This window comes from Haemorhous mexicanus, unplaced genomic scaffold (genome assembly GCF_027477595.1).
Source record: "Haemorhous mexicanus isolate bHaeMex1 unplaced genomic scaffold, bHaeMex1.pri scaffold_256_ctg1, whole genome shotgun sequence".
Taxonomy (NCBI): domain Eukaryota; kingdom Metazoa; phylum Chordata; class Aves; order Passeriformes; family Fringillidae; genus Haemorhous; species Haemorhous mexicanus.
In genome coordinates this window covers 1-24,589 of record NW_026776083.1, presented here as the reverse complement: position 1 = coordinate 24,589, position 24,589 = coordinate 1, and the positions used below count along the sequence as shown (strand labels likewise).

Sequence of the window (24,589 nt, the reverse complement as noted above, 5' to 3'; positions counted from 1 at the left end):
AAATCCATCCCCAGGACCCCCCAAATCCATCCCAGGGACCCCCAAATCCATCCCAGGATCCCCAAATCCATCCCAGGATCCAAATCCATCCCCGGGACCCCAAATCCATCCCAGGGACCCCCAAATCCATCCCCGAAATCCCAAAATCCATCCCTGGGATCCCAAAATCCATCCCAGGACCCCAAAATCCATCCCAGGGACCCCAAATCCATCCCCAGGGACCCCCAAATCCATCCCAGGACCCAAAATCCATCCCGGGACCCCAAAATCCATCCCCGGGATCCCAAATCCACCCCCGGGACCCAAATCCATCCCAGGATCCCAAATCCATCCCCGGGACCCCAAAATCCATCCAGAACCCCAAAATCCATCCCAGGACCCAAAATCCATCCCCGGGACCCCAAAATCCATCCCCGGGGATCCCAAATCCACCCCCGGGACCCCAAATCCATCCCAGGATCCCAAATCCATCCCCGGGACCCCCAAATCCATCCCAGGATCCCAAATCCATCCCAGGGACCCCAAATCCATCCCAGGATCCCAAATCCATCCCAGGACCCCCAAATCCATCCCAGGATCCCAAAATCCATCCCAGGGACCCCAAATCCATCCCAGGGACCCCCAAATCCATCTCCAGGACCCCAAATCCATCCCAGGATCCCAAATCATCCCCGGAACCCCAAATCCATCCCATGGACCCCAAATCCATCCCAGGGATCCCCAAATCCATCCCAGGATCCCAAATCCATCCCCGGAACCCCAAATCCATCCCAGGGACCCCCAAATCCATCCCAGGACCCCAAATCCATCCCAGGACCCCCAAATCCATCCCAGGATCCCAAATCCATCCCCGGGACCCCAAATCCATCCCAGGATCCCAAATCCATCCCAGGATCCCAAATCCATCCCAGGGACCCCAAATCCATCCCCGGGACCCCAAATCCATCCCAGGACCCCAAAATCCATCCCAGGGACCCCAAAATCCATCCCAGGACCCCAAATCCATCCCAGGATCCCAAATCCATCCCAGGGACCCCAAATCCATTCCAGGGACCCCAAATCCATCCCAGGGACCCCCAAATCCATCCCGGGCACCCCAAAATCCATCCCATGGATCCCAAATCCATCCCAGGGATCCCAAATCCATCCCAGGACCCCAAAATCCATCCCAGGGACCCCAAAATCCATCCCAGGACCCCAAATCCATCCCCAGGACCCCAAATCCATCCCAGGGACCCCCAAATCCATCCCAGGGACCCCAAATCCATCCCAGGACGCCAAATCCATCCCAGGGATCCCAAATCCATCCCAGGATCCCAAATCCATCCCAGGGACCCCAAATCCATCCCAGGGTCCCAAAATCCATCCCAGGGATCCCAAATCCATCCCAGGGACCCCAAAATCCATCCCAGGATCCCAAATCCATCCCAGGACCCCAAATCCATCCCAGGATCCCCAAATCCATCCCAGGGACCCCCAAATCCATTCCAGGACCCCCAAATCCATCCCAGGGACCCCCAAAATCCATCCCAGGATCCCAAAATCCATCCCAGGGACCCCAAAATCCATCCCAGGACCCCAAATCCATCCAGGACCCCAAAATCCATCCCAGGATCCCCAAATCCATCCCAGGGACCCCAAATCCATCCCAGGGACCCCAAAATCCATCCCAGGGACCCCAAATCCATCCCAGGGATCCCAAAATCCATCCCCGGGACCCCAAATCCATCCCAGGATCCCAAATCCATCCCAGGGACCCCAAATCCATCCCCGGGACCCCAAATCCATCCCAGGATCCCAAATCCATCCCAGGGACCCCCAAATCCATCCCAGGATGCCAAATCCATCCAGGGACCCCCAAAATCCATCCCGGGACCCCAAATCCATCCCAGGATCCCAAATCCATCCCCGGGACCCCAAAATCCATCCCAGGGACCCTAAAATCCATCCCAGGGATCCCAATTTTGGGGGTTTTGGGGGGACCCTGAGCAGATTTTAGGGGGTTTGGGGGATTTTTTGGGTTTTTTGAGGGGTTTTGGGAGTTTTGGGGTGTTTTGGGGTTTGGGGGTTTTCTGGGAGGTGTTTTGGGGTGTTTTAGGGTTTTTTGGGGTTTTTTTGGAGATTTTTTGGGGGTTTGGGGGGTTTTTTGGGGGTTTATTTTTTTTTTTTTTTTGGTTTTTTTGGTGTTTTGGGGTTTTTTGTGGGGGTTTTTTTGGGTTGTTTTGGGGTTTTTTTGAGAGATTTTTTGGGTTTTTTTTCGGGTTTTTTTGGTGTGTTTTGGGGTTTTTTGTGGTTTTTTGTGATGTTTTGGGGGGTTATCTTGGAGGTTTTTTGGGGTGTTTGGGGTGTTTTGGGGTGTTTTGGGGGTTTTGGGGGGTTTCTTGGAGGTTTTTTGGGGCTTTTTTGGGCTTTTTTTGGTGTTTTGGGGTTTTTTGTCGTTTTTTGGGTTTTTTGGGGTGTTTTGGGGTGTTTTGGGGGTTTTTTGGGGTTTTCTTGGAGATTTTTTGGGGTTTTTTCGGGTTTTTTTTGGGGTGTTTTGGACGGTTTTCTTGGAGGTTTTTTGGGGTTTTTTGGTGTTGTGTTTTTTTGTGGGTTCTTTTGTTTTTTGTGGGTTTTTTTTGGTGTTTTGTGGTGTTTTGGGGTGTTTTGGGGTGTTTTGGATTTTTTTGAGGTTTTTTGAGGTGTTTTGGGGGGTTTTCTTGGAGGTTTTTTGGGGGTTTTTTTTGGTGTTTTGTGGTTTTTTTGGTTTTTTTTTTGTGGTTTTTTGGGGTGTTTTGTGATTTTTTGGTTTTTCGGGGGGGGTTTTTTGGTGTTCTGTGTTTTTTTGGGGTGTTTTGGGGCGTTTTGGGGGTGACTCACCCACGACGTAGACGAAGGCGTTGGCCAGCAGCCGCCCGTGGGTGGTTGTTGGCCTCGCACTGAGCCACCAGCGACGCGTTGGGCTCCAGGCGGGACAGGACCAGGGCCCCGTCCCGGAGAGAGCGGTGCTCCGAGGGCGGCAGCTCTGGGGACATTGGGGACATCACTGGGGACATTGGGGACATCATTGGGGACACCAAACCCAGGACAGGACCAGGGCCCCGTCCCGGAGAGAGCAGAGCTCCGAGGGCGGCAAGCTCTGGGGACACTGGGGACATTGGGGACACCATTGGGGACATCACTGGGGACATTGGGGACACCATTGGGGACATTGGGGACACCATTGGGGACATCACTGGGGACACCAAACCCAGGGACAGGACCAGGGCCCCGTCCCGGAGAGAGCGGTGCTCCGAGGGCGGCAGCTCTGGGGACATCGGGGACATTGGGGACACCATTGGGGACATTGGGGACACCATTGGGGACACCATTGGGGACACCATTGGGGACACCATTGGGGACACCAAACCCAGGGACAGGACCAGGGCCCCGTCCCGGAGAGAGCGGTGCTCCGAGGGCGGCAGCTCTGGGGACACTGGGGACATTGGGACACCATTGGGGACATCACTGGGGACATTGGGGACACCATTGGGGACATTGGGGACATTGGGGACATTGGGGACACCATTGGGGACATTGGGGACATTGGGGACATTGGGGACACCATTGGGGACATTGGGGACATTGGGGACACCATTGGGGACATCACTGGGGACATTGGGGACATTGGGGACACCATTGGGGACACCATTGGGGACACCAAAACCAGGGACAGGACCAGGGCTCCGTCCCGGAGAGAGCGGTGCTCCGAGGGCGGCAGCTCTGGGGACATCGGGGACATTGGGGACATCACTGGGGACATCGGGGACATTGGGGACATCACTGGGGACATTGGGGACACCATTGGGGACACCAAACCCAGGGACAGGACCAGGGCCCCGTCCCGGAGAGAGCGGTGCTCCGAGGGCGGCAGCTCTGGGGACATCGGGGACATTGGGGACACCATTGGGGACATTGGGGACATTGGGGACATTGGGGACATCACTGGGGACACCATTGGGGACATTGGGGACATTATTGGGGACACCATTGGGGACATTGGGGACACCATTGGGGACACCATTGGGGACACCAAACCCAGGGACAGGACCAGGGCCCTGTCCCGGAGAGAGCGGTGCACCGAGTGCGGCAGCTCTGGGGACATCGGGGACATTGGGGACACCATTGGGGACATTGGGGACATTGGGGACATTGGGGACATTGGGGACATCATTGGGGACATTGGGGACACCATTGGGGACATTGGGGACATTGGGGACACCATTGGGGACACCATTGGGGACATTGGGGACACCATTGGGGACACCAAACCCAGGGACAGGACCAGCGCTCCGTCCCGGAGAGGGCGGCAGCTCTGGGGACATTGGGGACACCATTGGGGACATTGGGGACATCATTGGGGACACTGGGGACACCATTGGGGACATTGGGGACATCATTGGGGACACCAAACCCAGGGACAGGACCAGCGCCCCGTCCCGGAGAGAGCAGTGCTCTGAGTGCGGCAGCTCTGGGGACATTGGGGACACCATTGGGGACATTGGGGACACCATTGGGGACATTGGGGACATCACTGGGGACACCAAACCCAGGGACAGGACCAGGGCTCTGTCCCGGAGAGAGCGGTGCTCCGAGTGCGGCAGCTCTGGGGACATTGGGGACATTGGGGACATTGGGGACATCACTGGGGACACCAAACCCAGGGACAGGACCAGGGCCCCATCCCGGAGAGAGCAGTGCTCCAAGTGCGGCAGCTCTGGGGACATTGGGGACACCATTGGGGACATTGGGGACATCACTGGGGACATTGGGGACACCATTGGGGACACTGGGGACACCATTGGGGACACCAAAATCCCCCCTGGGTGCACCAAACCCCCACCCAGGACCCCCCCCCCACCCAAACCCTCAGGGGCACCCAAGGGACCCCAAAATCCCCCGAAGGACCCCCACAATCCCCTCCCCCACCCACTCCCCCCAATCCCCCCCAAATCCCCCCCAAACCCCCCCAAATCCCCTCCCCATCCCCAAATCCCCCCACATCCCCCCCAAATCTCCCCAAATCCCCTCCCCACATCCCCCCAAATCCCCCCCACATCCTCTCCCCACCCCCCAAACCCCCCCAAACCCCCCCAAATCCCCCCAAATCCCCTCCCCACCCCCCCAAACCCCCCCAAATCCCCTCCCCACCCCCCCCAAATCCCCCCAAATCCCCCCAAATCCCCTCCCCCACCCCCCCAAATCCCCCCAAATCCCCCCCAAATCCCCCCCAAACCCCCTCCCCACCCCCCCAAACCCCCTCCCCAGCCCCCCATCCCCCCCAGCCCGCAGCCCCCTACCCTCGAGGCGGACCCCGTTGAGGCTCCAGCTGACGCGCGGGCCGGGGTTTCCCGCCCACCTGGCAGTCCAGGCGCGCCGTCTCGCCCGGGGCCGAACACCCCGCTCTGCGGCCGCCGCAGCCAGTACGGGGCGGCTGCGGACTGGGATTAGACTGGAAGCCTCCCAGTATGGCCCAGTGCCTCCCAGTATAGCCCAGTGCCCATCCCAGTACAGCCCAGTGCCCCCCCCGGTACATCCCGGTACAGCCCAGTACAGCCCAGCCCCGCTCTGCGGCCGCCGCAGCCAGTACGGGGCGGCTGCGGGCTGCGGTTAGACTGGGAGCCTCCCAGTATGGCCCAGTGCCTCCCAGTATAGCCCAGTATAACCCAGTACCCCCCCAGTGCCTCCCAGTACAGCTCAGTGCCCATCCCAGTGCCTCCCAGTACAGCCCAGCCCCGCTCTGCGGCCGCCGCAGCCAGTACGGGGCGGCTGCGGGCTGCGGTTAGACTGGGAGCCTCCCAGTATGGCCCAGTGCCTCCCAGTATAGCCCAGTGCCCATCCCAGTACAGACCAGTATAGCCCAGTGCCCCCCCGGTACAGCCCAGCCCCGCTCTGCGGCCGCCGCAGCCAGTACGGGGCGGCTGCGGGCTGCGGTTAGACTGGGAGCCTCCCAGTATGGCCCAGTGCCTCCCAGTATAGCCCAGTGCCCATCCCAGTACAGACCAGTATAGCCCAGTGCCCCCCCGGTACATCCCGGTACAGCCCAGTACAGCCCAGCCCCCGCTCTGCGGCCGCCGCAGCCAGTACAGGGCGGCTGGGGACTGCGATTAGACTGGGAGCCTCCCAGTGCCTCCCAGTACAGCCCAGTACAGCCCAGTGCCCATCCCAGTGCCTCCCAGTACAGCCCAGTGCCTCCCAGTACAGCCCAGTACAGCCCAGTGCCCATCCCAGTGCCTCCCAGTACAGCCCAGTACAGCCCAGTACAGCCCAGTGCCCCCCCCGGTACATCCCAGTACAGCCCAGCCCCGCTCTGCGGCCGCCGCAGCCAGTACGGGGCGGCTGCGGACTGCGGTTAGACTGGGAGCGTCCCAGTATGGCCCAGTGCCTCCCAGTATAGCCCAGTATAACCCAGTACCCCCTCAGTGCCTCCCAGTACAGCTCAGTGCCCATCCCAGTGCCTCCCAGTACAGCCCAGCCCCGCTCTGCGGCCGCCGCAGCCAGTACAGGGCGGCTGCGGACTGGGATTAGACTGGGAGCCTCCCAGTATGGCCCAGTGCCTCCCAGTATAGCCCAGTGCCCATCCCGGTACAGCCCAGTACAGCCCAGTGCTCCCCCGGTACAGCCCAGCCCCGCTCTGCGGCCGCCGCAGCCAGTACGGGGCGGCTGCGGACTGCGGTTAGACTGGGAGCGTCCCAGTATGGCCCAGTGCCTCCCAGTATAGCCCAGTATAACCCAGTACCCCCCCAGTGCCTCCCAGTACAGCTCAGTGCCCATCCCAGTGCCTCCCAGTACAGCCCAGCCCCGCTCTGCGGCCGCCGCAGCCAGTACGGGGCGGCTGCGGGCTGGGATTAGACTGGGAGCCTCCCAGTGCCTCCCAGTACAGCCCAGTACAGCCCAGTGCCCATCCCAGTGCCTCCCAGTACAGCCCAGTGCCTCCCAGTACAGCCCAGTGCCCATCCCAGTGCCTCCCAGTACAGCCCAGTACAGCCCAGTGCCTCCCAGTACAGCCCAGTACAGCCCGGTACAGCCCAGTACAGCCCAGCCCCGCTCTGCAGCCGCCGCAGCCAGTACGGGGCGGCTGCGGACTGCGGTTAGACTGGGAGCCTCCCAGTATGGCCCAGTGCCTCCCAGTACAGCCCAGCCCCCTCCCAGCCCCTCCCAGTATATCCCAGTCTATCCCAGTCCATCCCAGTACCCTGCATGGTGACCCGGTGGGTGCTCCTGGCCGTGCCCAGCCCCTCCCAGTATATCCCAGTATATCCCAGTCTATCCCAGTATATCCCAGTCTATCCCAGTATATCCCAGTACCCTGCATGGTGACCCGGTGGGTGCTCCTGGCCGTGCCCAGCCCCTCCCAGTATATCCCAGTATATCCCAGTCTATCCCAGTATATCCCAGTCTATCCCAGTCCATCCCAGTACCCTGCACGGTGACCCGGTGCGTGCTCCTGGCCGTGCCCAGCCCCTCCCAGTCCATCCCAGTATATCCCAGTACCCTGCACGGTGACCCGGTGCGTGCTCCTGGCCGTGCCCAGCCCCTCCCAGTATATCCCAGTCCATCCCAGTACCCTGCACGGTGACCCGGTGGGTGCTCCTGGCTGTGCCCAGCCCCTCCCAGTCTATCCCAGTCCATCCCAGTCCATCCCAGTACCCTGCACGGTGACCCGGTGCGTGCTCCTGGCCGTGCCCAGCCCCTCCCAGTCTATCCCAGTCCATCCCAGTCCATCCCAGTACCCTGCACGGTGACCCGGTGGGTGCTCCTGGCCGTGCCCAGCCCCTCCCAGTATATCCCAGTCCATCCCAGTCCATCCCAGTACCCTGCACGGTGACCCGGTGCGTGCTCCTGGCCGTGCCCAGCCCCTCCCAGTCTATCCCAGTCCATCCCAGTCTATCCCAGTACCCTGCACGGTGACCCGGTGCGTGCTCCTGGCCGTGCCCAGCCCCTCCCAGTCCATCCCAGTCCATCCCAGTCCATCCCAGTACCCTGCACGGTGACCCAGTGCGTGCTCCTGGCCGTGCCCAGTCCCTCCCAGTCTATCCCAGTCCATCCCAGTCCATCCCAGTACCCTGCACGGTGACCCGGTGGGTGCTCCTGGCCGTGCCCAGCCCCTCCCAGTCTATCCCAGTCCATCCCAGTACCCTGCACGGTGACCCGGTGCGTGCTCCTGGCCGTGCCCAGCCCCTCCCAGTCCATCCCAGTCCATCCCAGTCCATCCCAGTACCCTGCACGGTGACCCAGTGCGTGCTCCTGGCCGTGCCCAGTCCCTCCCAGTCTATCCCAGTCCATCCCAGTCTATCCCAGTACCCTGCACGGTGACCCGGTGGGTGCTCCTGGCCGTGCCCAGCCCCTCCCAGTCCATCCCAGTACCCTGCACGGTGACCCGGTGGGTGCTCCTGGCCGTGCCCAGCCCCTCCCAGTATATCCCAGTCCATCCCAGTCCATCCCAGTACCCTGCACGGTGACCCGGTGCGTGCTCCTGGCCGTGCCCAGCCCCTCCCAGTCCATCCCAGTCCATCCCAGTACCCTGCACGGTGACCCGGTGCGTGCTCCTGGCCGTGCCCAGCCCCTCCCAGTCCATCCCAGTCCATCCCAGTCCATCCCAGTACCCTGCACGGTGACCCGGTGCGTGCTCCTGGCCGTGCCCAGCCCGTTGCTGGCCGTGCACTCGTAGTCGCCGTCGTCGGCCTCGCTGACGCTCTGCAGCCGCAGCGTGTGGTTGAAATTGTCCAGCACGGCCCGGCCCGGCGGCAGCGGCGCGTTCAGCCGGCGCCACGACACCCAGGGCGTGGGGCTGCCATAAAACCGGGATTAAACCGGGATTAAACCGGGATTAAACCGGGATTAAACCGGGATAAACCCGGGATAAACCTAGGATGATCCCAGGGATATCCCCGGAACACCTAGATCTGTTCAGCCGGCACCACGACACCCAGGGCGTGGGGCTGAAACAGAACCGGGATTAAACCGGGATTAAATCGGGATTAAACCGGGATAAAGCTGGGATAAAGCTGGGATAAACCTGGGATAAACCCTGAAACCCTTGGCATATCCCCGGGACACCCAGATCTGTTCAGTCGGCACCACGACACCCAGGGTGTGGGGCTGGGTCGTAAAACCGGGATTAAAGCGGGATTAAACTGGGATAAACCCGGGATAAACCCAGGATGATCCCTGGGATATCCCCGGAACACCCAGATCTGTTTAGCCGGCGCCACGACACCCAGGGCATGGGGCTGCCATAAAACCGGGATTAAACCGGGGTTAAACTGGGATTAAACCGGGATAAACCCGGGATAAACCCGGGATATCCCCGGGACACCCAGATCTGTTCAGCCGGCACCACGGCACCCAGGGCGTGGGGCTGGGACAGAACCGGGGTTAAACCGGGGTTAAACTGGGGTTAAACAGGGGGTTAAACTGGGGTTAAACTGGGATTAAACCGGGGTTAAACTGGGGTTAAACTGGAGTTAAACTGGGGTTAAACCGGGGCTAAACTGGGGTTGTTAAACTGGGGTTAAACTGGGGTTAAACTGGGGTTAAACCGGGGTTAAACCGGGACAGACCCAGGCTGGAAACAGAACAGGCCCAGGATACCCCAGGGACCCCTCAGATCCCCCCCAGACCTTCCAGAACCCCCCAAGACCCTTCTGGGCCCCCCCAGGACCCCCCAGATCCCCCCAGGACCCCCCCAGATGCCCCCCAAGACCCCCCAGATCTCCCCAAGAACTTCCTGAATCCCCCCAGACGCCCCCTAAGACCCCCCTGAGACCCCCCAGAACCCCAAAATCCCCCCAAGACCCCCCTGAATCCCCCCAGATGCCCCCCAAGACTCTCCTGAACTCCCCCAGATCCCCCCAAGACCCTCCAGAACCCCTTAAGACCCCCCCCACGACCCCCCAAGACCCCCCCAGGACCCCCCAGATCCCCCCAAGACCCCCCCAAGACCCTCCAGAACCCCCCCAGATGCCCCCCAAGACCCCCTTTGACCCCCCCAGGACCCCCATGGCCCCCCTAGAACCCACCCCAAGGTCCCCCCCAAGACGCCCCAAGACCCCCCAAGACCCCCCCAGCCCCCTCCCCACTCACAGCCCCTCGGCGATGCACTCCAGCACCAGGGTCTCCCCCCTCAGGGCCACGTGAGTGGGTTGGGGGTCCCTGGGGACCACCAGGCGGGGCCGCCGGGACTGCACCGAGTTACCTGGGGGGGGGAGGGGTTAGAGACCCCCCCAATGCCCCCCACATTCTTGGGAATCCCCCCAAATTCCTGAGGATCACCCCCAAAAACCTCCAGAACTGCCCCCCCCCAAAATTTGAGGGTCTGGGGTCCCCTGAAGGCAGATTCGGGGGTTTGGGGGTCCCTTAAAGGGGGATTTGGGGGTTTGGGGGTCCCTTAAAGGGGGATTTGGGGGTTTGGGGGTCCCCTGAAGGGGGATTTGGGGGTTTGGGGGTCCCTAAAGGGAGATTCAGGGGTTTGGGGGTCCCCTGAAGGAGGATTTGGGGTCCCCCAGAGGAGGATTTGGGGTTTGGGGTCCCCCAGAGGGGGATTGTGGGGTTGGGGGTCCCTGAAGGAGGATTTGGGGTGCCCCAGAGGAGGATTTGGGGTGGGGTCCTAGGGGGTCTTTGGGGTCCTAGGGGGGATTGGGGGCGGGGTCCCAGAGGGGATTTGGGGCGGGGTCTCAGGGGGTATTTGGGGTCCCAGGGGGTATTGGGGGCGGGGTCCCAGGGGTATTGGGGGTGGGGTCCCAGGGGTATTGAGGGCGGGGGTCACAGGGGTATTGGGGCGGGGTCCCAGGGGTATTGGGGGCGGGGTCACAGGGGATTTGGGGGCGGGGTCCCAGGGGGTATTGGGGCGGGGTCCCAGGGGGATTGGGAGCGGGGTCCCAGAGGGATTGGGGGCGGGGTCACAGGGGGATTGGGGGCGGGGTCCCCAGAGGATATTTGGGGCGGGGTCCCAGGGGGATTTGGGGTCCCAGGGGTATTGGGGGCGGGGTCCCAGGGGTATTGGGGGCGGGGTCCCCAGAGGGATTTGGGGGCGGGGTCCCCAGCGGGATTTGAGGTGGGGTCCCAGAGGGGATTTGGGGCGGGGTCTCAGGGGGTATTTGGGGTCCCAGGGCTATTGGGGCGGGGTCCCAGGGGGATTGGGGGCGGGGTCCCAGGGGGATTTGGGGCGGGGTCCCAGGGGGTATTTGGGGTCCCAGGGGTATTGGGGGCGGGGTCCCAGAGGGATTTGGGGTCCCAGAGGGATTGGGGCGGGGTCCCAGGGGTATTGGGGGCGGGGTCCCAGGGGGATTGGGGGCGGGGTCCCAGGGGTATTGGGGGCGGGGTCCCCAGAGGATATTTGGGGCGGGGTCCCAGCGGGATTTGGGGGTCCCAGAGGATATTTGGGGCGGGGTCCCAGGGGTATTGGGGGCGGGGTCTCAGGGTGTATTTGCGGTCCCAGGGGGGTTGGGGGCGGGGTCCCAGGGGGGTTGGGGGCGGGGTCTCTCACTGGGGCTGACGCGCAGGTCCAGCGGCTCCTTCTGGATGATGGTGCGCGGGCCCAGGTAGTGCGCGTGGCAGATGTAGTCGGGGTGGCTGTCCCCGACCTGGGCGTTGGCAAAGTACAGGAACCCGTCCTGGCCCTGGCTCACCCGGGCGTCCTGGGCGATGTGCACGATCCCTGGCGGGTAAACCCGGGATTAAACCCCAAAACAGACCCTAAACTGAGCCTAAACTGCCCTAAACTGAGCCTAAACTGAGCCTAAACTGAGCCTAACCTGCCCCAAACCAGCCCCAGGAACCCGTCCTGGCCCTGGCTCACCCGGGCGTCCTGGGCAATGTGCACGATCCCTGGGGGATAAACCCGGGATTAAACCCCAAAACTCAGCCTAAACTGAGCCTAAACTGAGCCTAAACCTGCCCCAAACCTGCCCCAAACCTGACTCCAAACCTGCCCCAGGAACCCGTCCTGGCCCTGGCTCACCCGGGCGTCCTGGGCGATGTGCACGATCCCTGGGGGATAAACCCGGATTAAACCCCAAAACTGAGCTTAAACTGAGCCTAAACTGAGCTTAAACTGCCCTAAACCTGCCCCAAAACTGACCCTAAAACTGAGCTAAAACTGAGCCTAAACTGCCCCAAACCTGCCCCAAATCAGCCCCCAAATGTGATCCCAAACCTGCCCCTAAAACTGACCCAGGACCCCAAATCCTGACCCCAAACCTGACCCCAAACCCGATCCTAAACCTGACCCCAAACCTGACCCCAAACCCGATCCTAAACCTGATCCTAAACCTGACCCCAAACCTGACCCCAAACCCGATCCTAAACCTGATCCTAAACCTGACCCCAAACCCGATCCTAAACCTGATCCTAAACCTGACCCCAAACCTGACCCCAAACCCGATCCTAAACCTGACCCCAAACCCGATCCCAAACCTGACCCCAAACCTGATCCTAAACCTGACCCCAAACCTGACCCCAAACCCGATCCCAAACCTGACCCCAAACCTGATCCCAAACCTGCCCCAGGACCCCAAACCTGATCTCAAACATGGGAAGTTCAGGGGAGATTTGAGGTTTTAGGGGAAGAATTTGGGGGTCCAGGGAGGATTTTGGGGTTTTGGGGAAGATTTTGGGGTTCAGAAGAGGATTTTGGGGTTTTGGGGGAGGATTTGGGGGGAGTTCAGGGGAGGATTTTTGGGGTCCAAGAAAAGATTTTGGGGTTTGGGGGAGGATTTTGGAGTTTTGGGGAAGATTTTGGGGGTCCAGGGAGGATTTTGGGGAAGTTCAGGGGAGGATTTGGGGGGAGTTCAGGGGAGGATTTTTGGGGTTCAGGGGAGGATTTTGGGGTTTGGGGGAGGATTTTGGGAGGGTCCAGGGAAGATTTTGGGGGAGGATTTGGGGAAGTTCACGGGAGGATTTTGGGGTCCAGGGCTGATTTTGGGATTTCGGGGTGCAGGACGATCCCCCTCCCCCCCCTGCAGCCCCCAGCCCCATTTGCTCACGGCTGTTGAGCCAGTAGATCTTGGGGGGCGCGGCGCTGGCGGGGGGCTCGCAGGGCAGCACCACCGGGTCCCCCTCCTCCACCTGCACCGGCGACACCTTCTCCTTGGGCCACTGCGGCGTGTCTGGGGGGGCACGGCGGCTGCGGCACCCCCAAACCGCCGGGGGCACCCCGAAACACGGGGGGACCCCGAAACACGGCAGGGAACCCGAACCCGGGGACACAAACACGGGGGGACACAAACACGGGGGGACACAAACACGGGGGGACACAACACGGGGGGGACCCCGACACCGACAGGGAACCCGAACCCGGGGAACACAAACCCGGGGGGACACAAAAACAGGGGGACACAAACACGGGGGGACCCCGAAACAAACCGGGAACCCGAACCCGGGGGAACACAAACCCGGGGGGACACAAACACGGGGGGACACAAACAGGGAGGAACCCAAACCCGGGGGGACACAAACGCAGGGACCCCAAAAACCAACAGGGAACCCGAAAACACGGGGGGACACAAACCCGGGGACCCCAAAAATGGACAGGAACCTGAAAAAGCGACCCCAAAATCTGACAGGGACCCCAAACCAGGGACCCCAAAAACCAAAAAGGACCCCAAAAACTGATAGGGACCCCAAACCAGGGACCCCAAAAACCTTTGGGACCCCAAAACCCAACAAGGACCCCAAAAACTGATAGGGACCCCAAACCAGGGACCCCAAAAACCTTTGGGACCCCAAACCAGGGACCCCAAACACCCACAGGACCCCAAACCAGGCACCCCAAAACCGGAGAGGGACCCCAAACACAGACAGGGACCCCAAAGCAGGGACCCCAAAACCAGCCAGGGACTCCCGCGCTGTCCCCGAGGGGTTTGGGAGGATTTTGGGGTGGTTTGGGGGATTTGGGCACTCACTCTCGGCGATGAGCCGGATCTGGGGGGATTTGGGTGGGTTTAAGGTGATTTGGGGGTGGTTTTGGGTGTGTTGAAGGTGATTTTGGGTGATTTTGGGGTGATTTTGGGATGATTTTGGGTGATTTTGGGGTGTTTTTAGGTAATTTTGGGGTGTTTAAGGTGATTTGGGCACTCACTCTAGGTGATGAGGCGGCTCTCGAGTGACAGCGCTGTCCCCAGCGCAGTTTGGGGTGGGTTTGGGGTGATTTAGGGGTTATTTTTGGTGGATTTTGGGTGATTTTGGGGTGATTTTGGGGTGGTTTGGGCACTCACTCTCAGCGATGAGCCGGCTCTCGGGTGACAGCGCTGTCTCCAGCGCGGTTTGGGGTGGGTTTGGGGTGATTTTGGGGTGATTTTGGGTGATTTTGGGATGGTTTTGGGTGATTTTGGGGTGATTTTGGGGTGGTTTTGAGGTTGGGTGATTTTGGGGTGTTTTTGGGTGATTTTGGGGTGGTTTGGGCACTCACTCTCAGCGATGAGGCGGCTCTCGGGTGACAGCGCTGTCCCCAGCGCGGTTTGGGGTGGGTTTGGGGTGATTTTGGGTGATTTTGGGGTGATTTTGGGATGGTTTTGGGTGATTTTGGGGTGATTTTGGGGTGGTTTTGAGGTTGGGTGATTTTGGGGTGTTTTTGGGTGATTTTGGGGTGGTTTGGGGTGTTTTTGGGGTGATTTTGGGTGATTTTGGGTGATTTTGGGGTGGTTTGGGCACTCACTCTCGGCGATGAGGCGGCTCTCGGGTGACAGCGCTGTCCCCAGCGCGGTTTGGGGTGGGTTTGGGTGATTTTGGGTGGTTTTGGGGTGATTTGGGATGATTTTGGGTGATTTTGGGGTGGTTTAGGTGGTTTTGGGGTGATTTTGGGGTGGTTTGGGCACTCACTCTCGGCGATGAGGCGGCTCTCGGGTGACAGCGCTGTCCCCAGCGCAGTTTGGGGTGGTTTTGGGTGATTTTGGGTGATTTTGGGGTGATTTTGGGGTGATTTCGGGGGTGTTTAAGGTGATTTGGGCGCTCACTCTCGGCGATGAGGCGGCTCTCGGGTGACAGCGCTGTCCCCAGAGCGGTTTGGGGTGGTTTTGGGTGATTTTGGGGTGGTTTAGGTGATTTTGGGGTGATTTTGGGGTGTTTTTAGGTAATTTTGGGGTGATTTGGGCACTCACTCTCAGCGATGAGGCGGCTCTCGGGTGACAGCGCTGTCCCCAGAGCGGTTTGGGGTGGTTTTGGGTGATTTTGGGTGGTTTTGGGGTGATTTGGGATGATTTTGGGTGGTTTTGGGGTGGTTTTGGGGTGATTTGGGTGATTTTGGGTGATTTTGGGGTGGTTTTGGGGTGGTTTTGGGGTGGTTTTGGGTGATTTTGGGGTGGTTTAGGTGATTTTGGGGTGGTTTTGGGGTGGTTTGGGCACTCACTCTCGGCGATGAGGCGGCTCTCGGGTGACAGCGCGGTTTGGGGTGGTTTTGGGTGATTTTGGGGTGATTTTGGGGTGGTTTTGGGTGATTTTGGGTGGTTTTGGGGTGGTTTTGGGGTGATTTGGGGTGATTTGGGGTGATTTGGGATGATTTTGGGTGATTTTGGGGTGGTTTTGGGTGATTTTGGGTGATTTTGGGGTGGTTTAGGCACTCACTCTCGGCGATGAGGCGGCTCTCGGGTGACAGCGCTGTCCCCAGCGCGGTTTGGGGTGGTTTTGGGTGATTTTGGGGTGTTTTTGGGTGATTTTTGGGTGATTTTGGATGATTTTGTGGTGGTTTGGGGTGTTTTTGGGGTGATTTTGGGGTGATTTTGGGTGATTTTGGGTGATTTTGGGGTGGTTTTGGGGTGGTTTGGGCACTCACTCTCAGCGATGAGGTGGCTCTCGGGTGACAGCGCTGTCCCCAGCGCGTTGCTGGCGGCGCAGCGGAAGCGGCCCTGCAGGCGCGCGGCCAGGCTGGCGTTGATGACCAAGGTCCCCCCCCCGGGGGACACCGAGACCCCCGCCAGCTCCGCCGGGGACAGCGACGGCGACGGGAACGGGCGGCCCTCGCGTGTCCAGTGGAACCTGCGGGACAGGGACGGTGACAGGGGACAGTGACAGGGACAGGGGACAGTGACAGGGACAGGGGACAGTGACAGGGACAGGGGACAGGGGACAGTGACAGGGACAGGGGACAGGGACAGGGACAGTGACAGGGACAGGGGACAGTGACAGGGACAGGGGACAGTGACAGGGACAGTGACAGGGACAGGGGACAGTGACGGGGGACAGTGACGGGGGACAGTGACGGGGGACAGTGACAGGGGACAGTGACAGGGGACAGGGACAGGGGACAGGGACAGGGGAGAGGGACAGGGACAGGGGACAGTGACAGTGACGGGGGACAGTGACGGGGGACAGTGACGGGGGACAGTGACGGGGGACAGTGACAGGGGACAGGGACAGGGGACAGTGACAGGGACAGGGACAGTGACAGTGACGGGGACAGTGACGGGGGACAGTGACGGGGGACAGTGACAGGGGACAGTGACAGGGGACAGTGACAGGGGACAGGGACAGGGGACAGGGACAGGGACAGGGACAGTGACAGGGACAGGGGACAGTGACAGTGACGGGGGACAGTGACGGGGGACAGTGACGGGGGACAGTGACGGGGGACAGGGACAGGGGACAGGGACAGGGGACAGGGACAGGGGACAGTGACAGGGGACAGCGACAGTGACAACAGTAACAGTGACAGTGACGACAGCGACAGGGACACGGGACAGGGGACAGTGACAGGGGACAGGGACAGGGACAGGGGACAGGGGACAGGGGACAGGGACAGGGGACAGGGACACGGGACAGGGGACAGGGGACACCGACAGTGGCAGCAGCTGGGGGGGACAGCAGGGACACCCAGGGACACCGGGGGGGGGGGGCATGGACGTGACCCAGGGGACACTCACTGCACCGGGGGGACAGGAGGGGACACGGGTGACCCCCAGGTGACCCCCAGGTGACCCCAGGTGACGCTCAGGTGACACTCACTGCACCGGGGGGCACAGGAGGGGACAGGAGGGGACACGGGTGACCCAGGTGACCCCCAGGTGACCCAGGTGACGCAGGTGACACTCAGGTGACACTCACTGCACCGGGGGGCACAGGAGGTGACCCAGGTGACCCCCAGGTCACCCAGGGGACCCCAGGTGACACTCACTGCACCGGGGGGACAGGAGGGGACAGGAGGGGACACGGGTGACACAGGTGACCCCCAGGTGACCCAGGTGACCCCAGGTGACACTCAGGTGACACTCACTGCACCGGGGGGACAGGAGGGGACAGGAGGGGACACAGGTGACCCCCAGGTGACCCAGGTGACACTCAGGTGACACAGGTGACACTCACTGCACCGGGGGGTTGCCGCTGGCCGCGCACTTGAGCACGGCGTCGTCGCTGGGGAACACCACGAGCTGCTCCGGGGGCGCCTCCGTCAGCTCGGGGGGCTGCTGGACTGGGGGGGGGGGCAGCGGCTGGGACCCCCAGCTGGCACCCCAAAACCGCCCGGGACCCCCAGCTGGCACCCCAAAACCGCCCGGGACCCCCAACCAGGGACCCCAAAACATACCTGGGACCCAGCAGGGACCCCCACCTGGCACCCCAAAACACCCCGGGACCCCCAACCAGGGACCCCAAAACCGCCCGGGACCCCAAAACCGCCCGGGACCCCAAACCCCCCCAGATCCCCCCCCAGACACCCCAAAACTCCCCCAAAACCCCCCAGACACCCCAAAACCTTCCCCAGACACCCCCAGACCCCCCAAAACCCCCCCAGGACCCTCCCCAACACCCCCAGACCCCCCAAACCCCCCCGGGACACCCCCAGACCCCCCAAAACCCCCCGGGACCCCCCCAGGACCCTCCCCAACACCCCCAGGACCCTCCCCAACACCCCCAGACCCCCCAAAACCCCCCGGGACCCCCCCAGGACCCTCCCCAACACCCCCAGACCCCCCAAAACCCCTCCACGACCCCCCCAGGACCCTCCCCAACACCCCCAGACCCCCCAAAACCCCTCCACGACCCCCCCAGGACCATCCCCAACACCCCCAGACCCCCCGGGACCCCCCGGGACCCCTCCCCAAACTCACGCTCGTGCAGCGAGTCTGCACCGTCCGGGGGGGGCACGGGGGGGGGGGGAGAGACAGAGCGTGAGTGGGGAGGGGGCTCCGGAGAGACCCCCGGGCAAAGCGGGGGGGGGTCGTGCAAGGGGGGGCTCCAAAAATGGGGGGGAAAGTGAGAAGAGGGAATTTGGGGAGGGGTCTTCATGCGGGGGGGGGGGATTTCAGGGTCAGGAGGTGAATTGAGGAGGGGTCTCCATGCTGGTGTGAATAAATTGAGGAGGGGTCTCCATGCCGGGGGGGGTGAATTGAGGAGGGGTCTCCATGCCGGGGTGTGTGAATTGAGGAGGGGTCTCCATGTAACGGGGGGTGTGAATTGAGGAGGGGTCTCCATGTAAGGGGGGTGTGGATTGAGGGGGGGTCTCCATGCCGGAGGGATGTGAATTGAGGAGGGGTCTCCATGCCGGGGGTGTGAATTGAGGAGGGGTCTCCATGCTGAGGAGTGTGAATTGAGGAGGGGTCTCCATGTAACGGGGGTGTGAATTGAGGAGGGGTCTCCATGCCGGTGTGAATAAATTGAGGGGGGGGGTCTCCATGCCGGGGGGTGTGAATTGAGGAGGGGGTCTCCATGCCGGGGGGTGTGAATTGAGGAGGGGTCTCCATGTAACGGGGGGTGTGAATTGAGGAGGGGTCTCCATGCTGGGGGGGTGTGAATTGAGGAGGGGTCTCCATGCCGGGGGGGGTGAATTGAGGAGGGGTCTCCATGCTGGGGGGGTGTGAATTGAGGAGGGGTCTCCATGCCGGGGGGTGTGAATTGAGGAGGGGTCTCCATGCCGGTGTGAATAAATTGAGGAGGGGTCTCCATGCCGGGGGGTGTGGATTGAGGAGGGGTCTCCATGCCGGAGGGATGTGAATTGAGGAGGGGTCTCCATGCCGGTGTGAATAAATTGAGGGGGGGTCTCCATGCCGGGGTGTGTGAATTGAGGGGGGGTCTCCATGTAACGAGGGGTGTGAATTGAGGAGGGGTCTCCATGTAAGGGGGGGTGTGAATTGAGGGGGGGTCTCCATGCCGGTGTGAATAAATTGAGGAGGGGGTCTCCATGCCGGTGTGAATAAATTGAGGAGGGGTCTCCATGCTGAGGGGTTTGAATTGAGGAGGGGTCTCCATGCCGGGGGTGTAAATTGAGGAGGGGTCTCCCCATGCAAACCCATCCTCGTGCAGCGCAGGCGGCCGGGGCACCATGCAGGGCTGGGGGAGGGGTGTAACCACCTCCCCCCCCCCCCCCTTCTCCCCAGCTCGCCCCCTCCCCAAATTCCGCCGCCCCCTCCCCACTCACACTCGGGGGGGATGACGATGGCGCCGCCGCGCCCCCCCAGCAGCAGCAGCAGGACGAGGCCGAGCCCCCGGGGCAGCGCCATGGCCCTGGGGGGCACGGGCTCATTTGGGGAGGGGTCTCCACCCCCCTCCATCCCCTCGCGACCCCCCCCCACCCCTAAACCCCCCCCCTCCCCCCCCCCCCTCCATTGTGCGGCGGCCGCGGCGTCCCCTCCCCTCCCCCCCCCCGGCTCGTGCGGATGCGCCCGTTTCCATGGCAACGCCTAATGAGGGGGACCTGTCACCTTGGCGAGCGACCCCCCCCCCAAACAACCACCCTGACCGCCCCTCCCCCACCCCCCATGGCCGCCCAGCGCCGCCCCCTCCCCAATTCAGCACCACGGACAGCGACGGGGCCGAAATGCCCCAAAATGCCCCAAAATGCCCCAAAATGCCCCCAAAACCCCCCCCGGACCCCCCCACGAGGGTCTGGGACCCCCCCAGAATCCCCCCAAGGGTGGGGGAGGGCACAGAGATCTGGAGACCCCCCCCCAAAATCCCCCCGGTGCATCCGCGGCTCCCCCACCCCCCCTCCGGCTGCGACCCCCGCCCCCCCCTCACCCCCCACCCCCCTCGGGGGGGGGGGGTCCAGGGCTGCGGGGACCCCCCCCCAAACCCCCCCCGGGAGTGTCCCCACCCCCCCCGGCATCGCCCCTCCCTTCCCGGGAGGAGCCACCAATCCGGGGACCCCCCCCCAAAATCCCGGAAGGATTTGGGATCCCCCCTCCCCCCCGGCCATCCCGGAAGGATTTTGGGGCCCCCCCGGGAGATTTTGGGACCCCCACCCCCAGCCCCGCCCCGGCCCCGCCCGGCCGGAAGCGGGGGCGGCCCCGGCTCGAACAAGGAGCCCCTTGTGGACCCCAAATTCCTGAGGGGGGGGAGGGGAGGGGAGGGGGCGAGGACAGCGCTGCCCCTCCCCCCCACCCAAAACCTACGGACCCCCCCCCCCCAAAAAAAACCCAAAATCCCCCCAGGTGCTGCGGGCGGGGGGAGGGGCGGGCACCTGTAGGGAAATGAGGGGGGGGAGGGGTGGGGGAGAACGGGGATTGCCCCTCCCCTCCCCCCCCCCCCCACATTGGGGACCCCCCCCCCAGCCCCTCCCGGACCCCCCCCGGCCCTGGGGGTCCCTCGGGGGGGGGGTGGGTGGGGGGCGCGCGAGGGCCGCTCCTCCCCCTCCCTCCCCTCCCCCACCCCGCCGGCCCCACCCATCTGTTGGACGCTATGGAGACCCCCGAGACCCCCCCAGGGCTGTTGGGGACCCTCGCGACCCCCTCCCCAAATCCTGGTTCTCACAGAGCCCCCCCGGAGACCCCAGCCCCACCGAGAGTGCCCCGAGCCCCCTCCCCCCACGAGGATCTGGGTCCTACGGAGACCCCAAAACCCCCCCAAAACCGTCCCGAGCCCCCTCCCCAAACAGCCCCAGATCGGCCCCAGCCCCCTCCCCAAAACCCCGGGCCCAGACCCCCCTGACTCCCCCTCCCCACTCGGTTTCTGCCCCTCAAACCCCCCCAGGATCCCCCAAATTCATCCCAGACCCCCCAAACCCCCCCCAGGCCCGGCCCCTCTGCTCTTCCCGCCTCGGGAAGGAGCCCCCTCCCCAATGAGCCCCCTCCCCACCAGCCCAGCCCCCTATAGAGCCCCTGTAGAACCACCTGTGCCCCATAGAACCACCTGTACCCCCTGTCCCACCCTATAGAACCACCTGTGCCCCATAGAACCACCGGTGCACCCTGTTCCACCCTATAGAACCACCTGTGCCCCTTGTCTGACCCTATAGAGGCCCTATAGAACCACCTGTGCCCCACAGAACCACCTGTGCCCCTGTCTGACCCTATAGAGGCCCTATAGACACACCTGTGCCCCACAGAACCACCTGTGCCCCTGTCTGACCCTATAGAACCTCTATAGACACACCTGTGCCCCATAGAACCACCTGTACTCCCTGTCTGACCCTATAGAGCCCCTATAGAACCACCTGTGCCCCATGTCTGACCCTATAAACAAACCTGTGCCCCCTCTCCCACCCTATAGAACCACCTGCCCCATAGAACCACCTGTGCCCCCTGTCCCACCCTATAGAGGCCCTATAGACACACCTGTGCCCCCTGTCCCACCCTATAGAACCACCTGTGCCCCCTGTCCCACCCTATAGAGGCCCTATAGAACCACCTGCCCCATAGAACCACCTGTACTCCTGGTCTGACCCTATAAAACCCCTACAGACACACCTGTACCCCATAGAACTACCTGTGCCCCTGTCTGACCCCATAGAAACACCTGTGCCCCTTGTCTGACCCTATAGAACCCCTATGACCCCATAGAAACACCTGTGCCCCTTGTCTGACCCTATAGAACCCCTATAGACACACCTGTGCCCCATAGAACCACCTGTACTCCTGGTCTGACCCTATAGAACCACCTGTGCCCCATAGAACCACCTGTACCCCCTGTCTCACCCTATAGATCCACCTGTTCTCCATGTCTGACCCTATAGAACCACCTGTGCCCCTGTCTGACCCTATAGAACTCCTATAGAACCACCTGTGCACCCTGTCCCACCCTATAGAACCACCTGTACCCCTTGGACCACCCTATAGAACCACCTGTGCCCCAGGTCTGACCCTATAGAGCCACCTGCACCCCATGTCTGACCCTATAGATCCACCTGCCCCATAGAACCACCTGTGCCCCTGTCCCACCCTATAGAACCACCTGTACTCCTGGTCTGACCCTACAGAGCCACCTGTGCCCCTGTCCCACCCTATAGAGCCACCTGTGCCCCAGATCTGACCCTATAGAACCACCTGCCCCATAGATCCACCTGTACCCCTCAGCCTGACCCTATAGAGCCCCTATAGAGCCACCTGTGCCCCTGTCCCACCCTATAGAACCACCTGTGCCCCGTCCACCCTATAGAACCACCTGTGATCCTGCCCAGCCCCACAGTGACCCTATAGATCCTATAGGACCCTCCCCAGCCCTATAGAGACCCCAGACCCCCTTTACCTGTGCCCAGCCCTATAGAGACCCTATAGAGACCCCCGACCCACCTGTACCTGTGCCCAGCCCTATAGAGACCCCAGACCCACCTGTACCTGAGCCCAGCCCTATAGAGATCCTATAGAGACCCCAGACCTGCCTGTACCTGTGCCCAGCCCTATAGAGACCCTATAGAGACCCCAGACCCCCTTTACCTGTGCCCAGCCCTATAGAGACCCTATAGAGACCCCAGACCCACCTTTACCTGTGCCCAGCCCTATAGAGACCCTATAGAGACCCCAGACCCGCCTTTACCTGTGCCCAGCCCTATAGAGACCCCAGACCCGCCTTTACCTGTGCCTAGCCCTATAGAGATCCTATAGAGACCCCAGACCCGCCTGTGCCTGTGCCCAGCCCTATAGAGACCCCAGACCCACCTTTACCTGTGCCCAGCCCTATAGAGATCCTATAGAGACCCCAGACCCGCCTTTACCTGTGCCCAGCCCTATAGAGACCCCAGACCCACCTGTACCTGTGCCCAGCCCCCCACAAACACCTCCCAGCCCCGCCCCCAGAAGCCCCCCGACCCTAATAACCCCCCCAGCCCCTCCATCCCAATCCCAGCCCCTATAGATCCCCTATAGATCCCCTTGATCCCCCTTTACCCTCCCCAGCCCCACAGAACCCCCCCGAGACCCCTCCCCAAACCCCACAATCCCCCCGCCCCCATTTTTATCCCCCGATAACGCCCCCAGCCCCCCCAACCCCCCCCCCCCAGCCCTATAGAGACCCTATAGAGACCCTACAGCTCCACCTAAACCTCTCAGACACACCCTAAGAACGCCCCCCAGCCCCATTTCACCCCCAGACCCCCCCAAACCTCCCCCAGCCCCACCTTTCCCCCCCTCCCCACCCCCTCAACGCAGCCCCCCGGGACCCTCCCAGAGCCGCTCCCCGCGCTCGGCGCCCCCCCACCCCGGGACCCCCGGAATTCTCGGAGTCCCCCCCGATCCCGGGGACTCCCGGGGACCCCCCCGGGACCCCCGAGACCCCCCCCCAAATCCCCCCCGGAGCCCCCCCGGGCCGTACCTGCTCCTGCCGCTCCCAGCTCGGGGCTGCGGCTGCCGCGGGGTTGACATAATCCGCCCGTAGGCCACGCCCCCCTCGGCGCGGCCACGCCCACTGACCACGCCCCGTTTAGACCACGCCCACCCGGCCACACCCTGGGCGGGGGGCGGCGGGAAAGGGAAACCCGAGGGGGGCGGTAGGGGTCGTGATTTGGGGGGTGAGACCCCGATTTGGGGGTGAGACCCCCCGGGGAGGGGGTTGGGGTCGCGATTTGGGGGTGAGACCCCCCCCCAGGGATCACGATTTGGGGGTGAGACCCCCCAATTTGGGGGGAAAGACCCCCGAGGGGCGGGGTTGGGGGTCGCGATTTGGGGGTGAGACCCCAATTTTGGGGGGGAAAGACCCCCGAGGGGAGGGGTTGGGGGTCGCGATTGCGGGGTTGAGACCCCCCCCCCCCGGAATATTTGGGGGTCGCCGACTTGGGGGTGAGACCCCCCGATTTGGGGGGAAAGACCCCCGGGGAGGGGGTTGGGGGGTCGCAATTTGGGGGGTGAGACCCCCCCCGGGGGGGTTTTGGGGTCCCCGATTTGAGGGGGAAAAGACCCCCGAGAGTCCCCTCAGGTATTTGGGGTCTGGATTTGGGGGGTGAGACCCCGATTTGGGGTGAAAAGACCCCCCAAGAGGGGGGAGGTTGGGGTCCCAAATTTGGGGAGAAAGACCCCCGAAGGGAGGTTGAGACCCCCCAGGATATTTGGGGTCTGGATTTGGGGGGTGAGACCCCCGATTTGGGGTGAAAAGACCCCCGAGGAAAGGTTGAGACCCCCCAGGATATCTGGGGGGTCTCGATTTGGGGAGGGGGACAGAGACCCCAAATTCTTTAGACGCCCCCCCCCCCACAATTTATTGGGGTCACCTGAGAGTGAAGAGACCCCCCCAAAAATTTGGGGGGGGAGGGGAAATGACCCCCCAAAAATTGAGGGGGGAACGGACAAAACCCCCTCCCCAAATTCCCAATGAGGGGGGAACGGGACCCCCCACCCCAAATATTCGGGGATTTTTGGGACCCCCCCCCCCCCCGATATTTTGGGCTCCTCCCAGAGTTTGGGAGGGTGGGGGAGGGGAGGGTGGGGGAGGGGTGGGA

General features: G+C 62.5%; 1 protein-coding gene across 1 annotated transcript; it reads right to left on the bottom strand.

The window, feature by feature from the left end:
• Positions 1-2,859: 2,859 nt before the first annotated feature.
• LOC132323030 (neuronal-glial cell adhesion molecule-like) lies at positions 2,860-23,656 on the bottom strand (the record flags this gene model as incomplete). Its single annotated transcript, XM_059837805.1, has 11 exons — positions 23,470-23,656; positions 19,364-19,449; positions 18,057-18,071; positions 17,314-17,419; positions 15,788-15,990; positions 13,005-13,127; positions 11,507-11,677; positions 10,105-10,216; positions 8,625-8,809; positions 5,319-5,452; positions 2,860-3,004 (listed from the first exon to the last, which is right to left on the bottom strand). Coding segments are annotated over exons 1-11 (1,330 nt in total), but the record flags the coding sequence as incomplete, so codon positions are not given.
• Between the last annotated feature and the right edge of the window lie 933 nt (positions 23,657-24,589).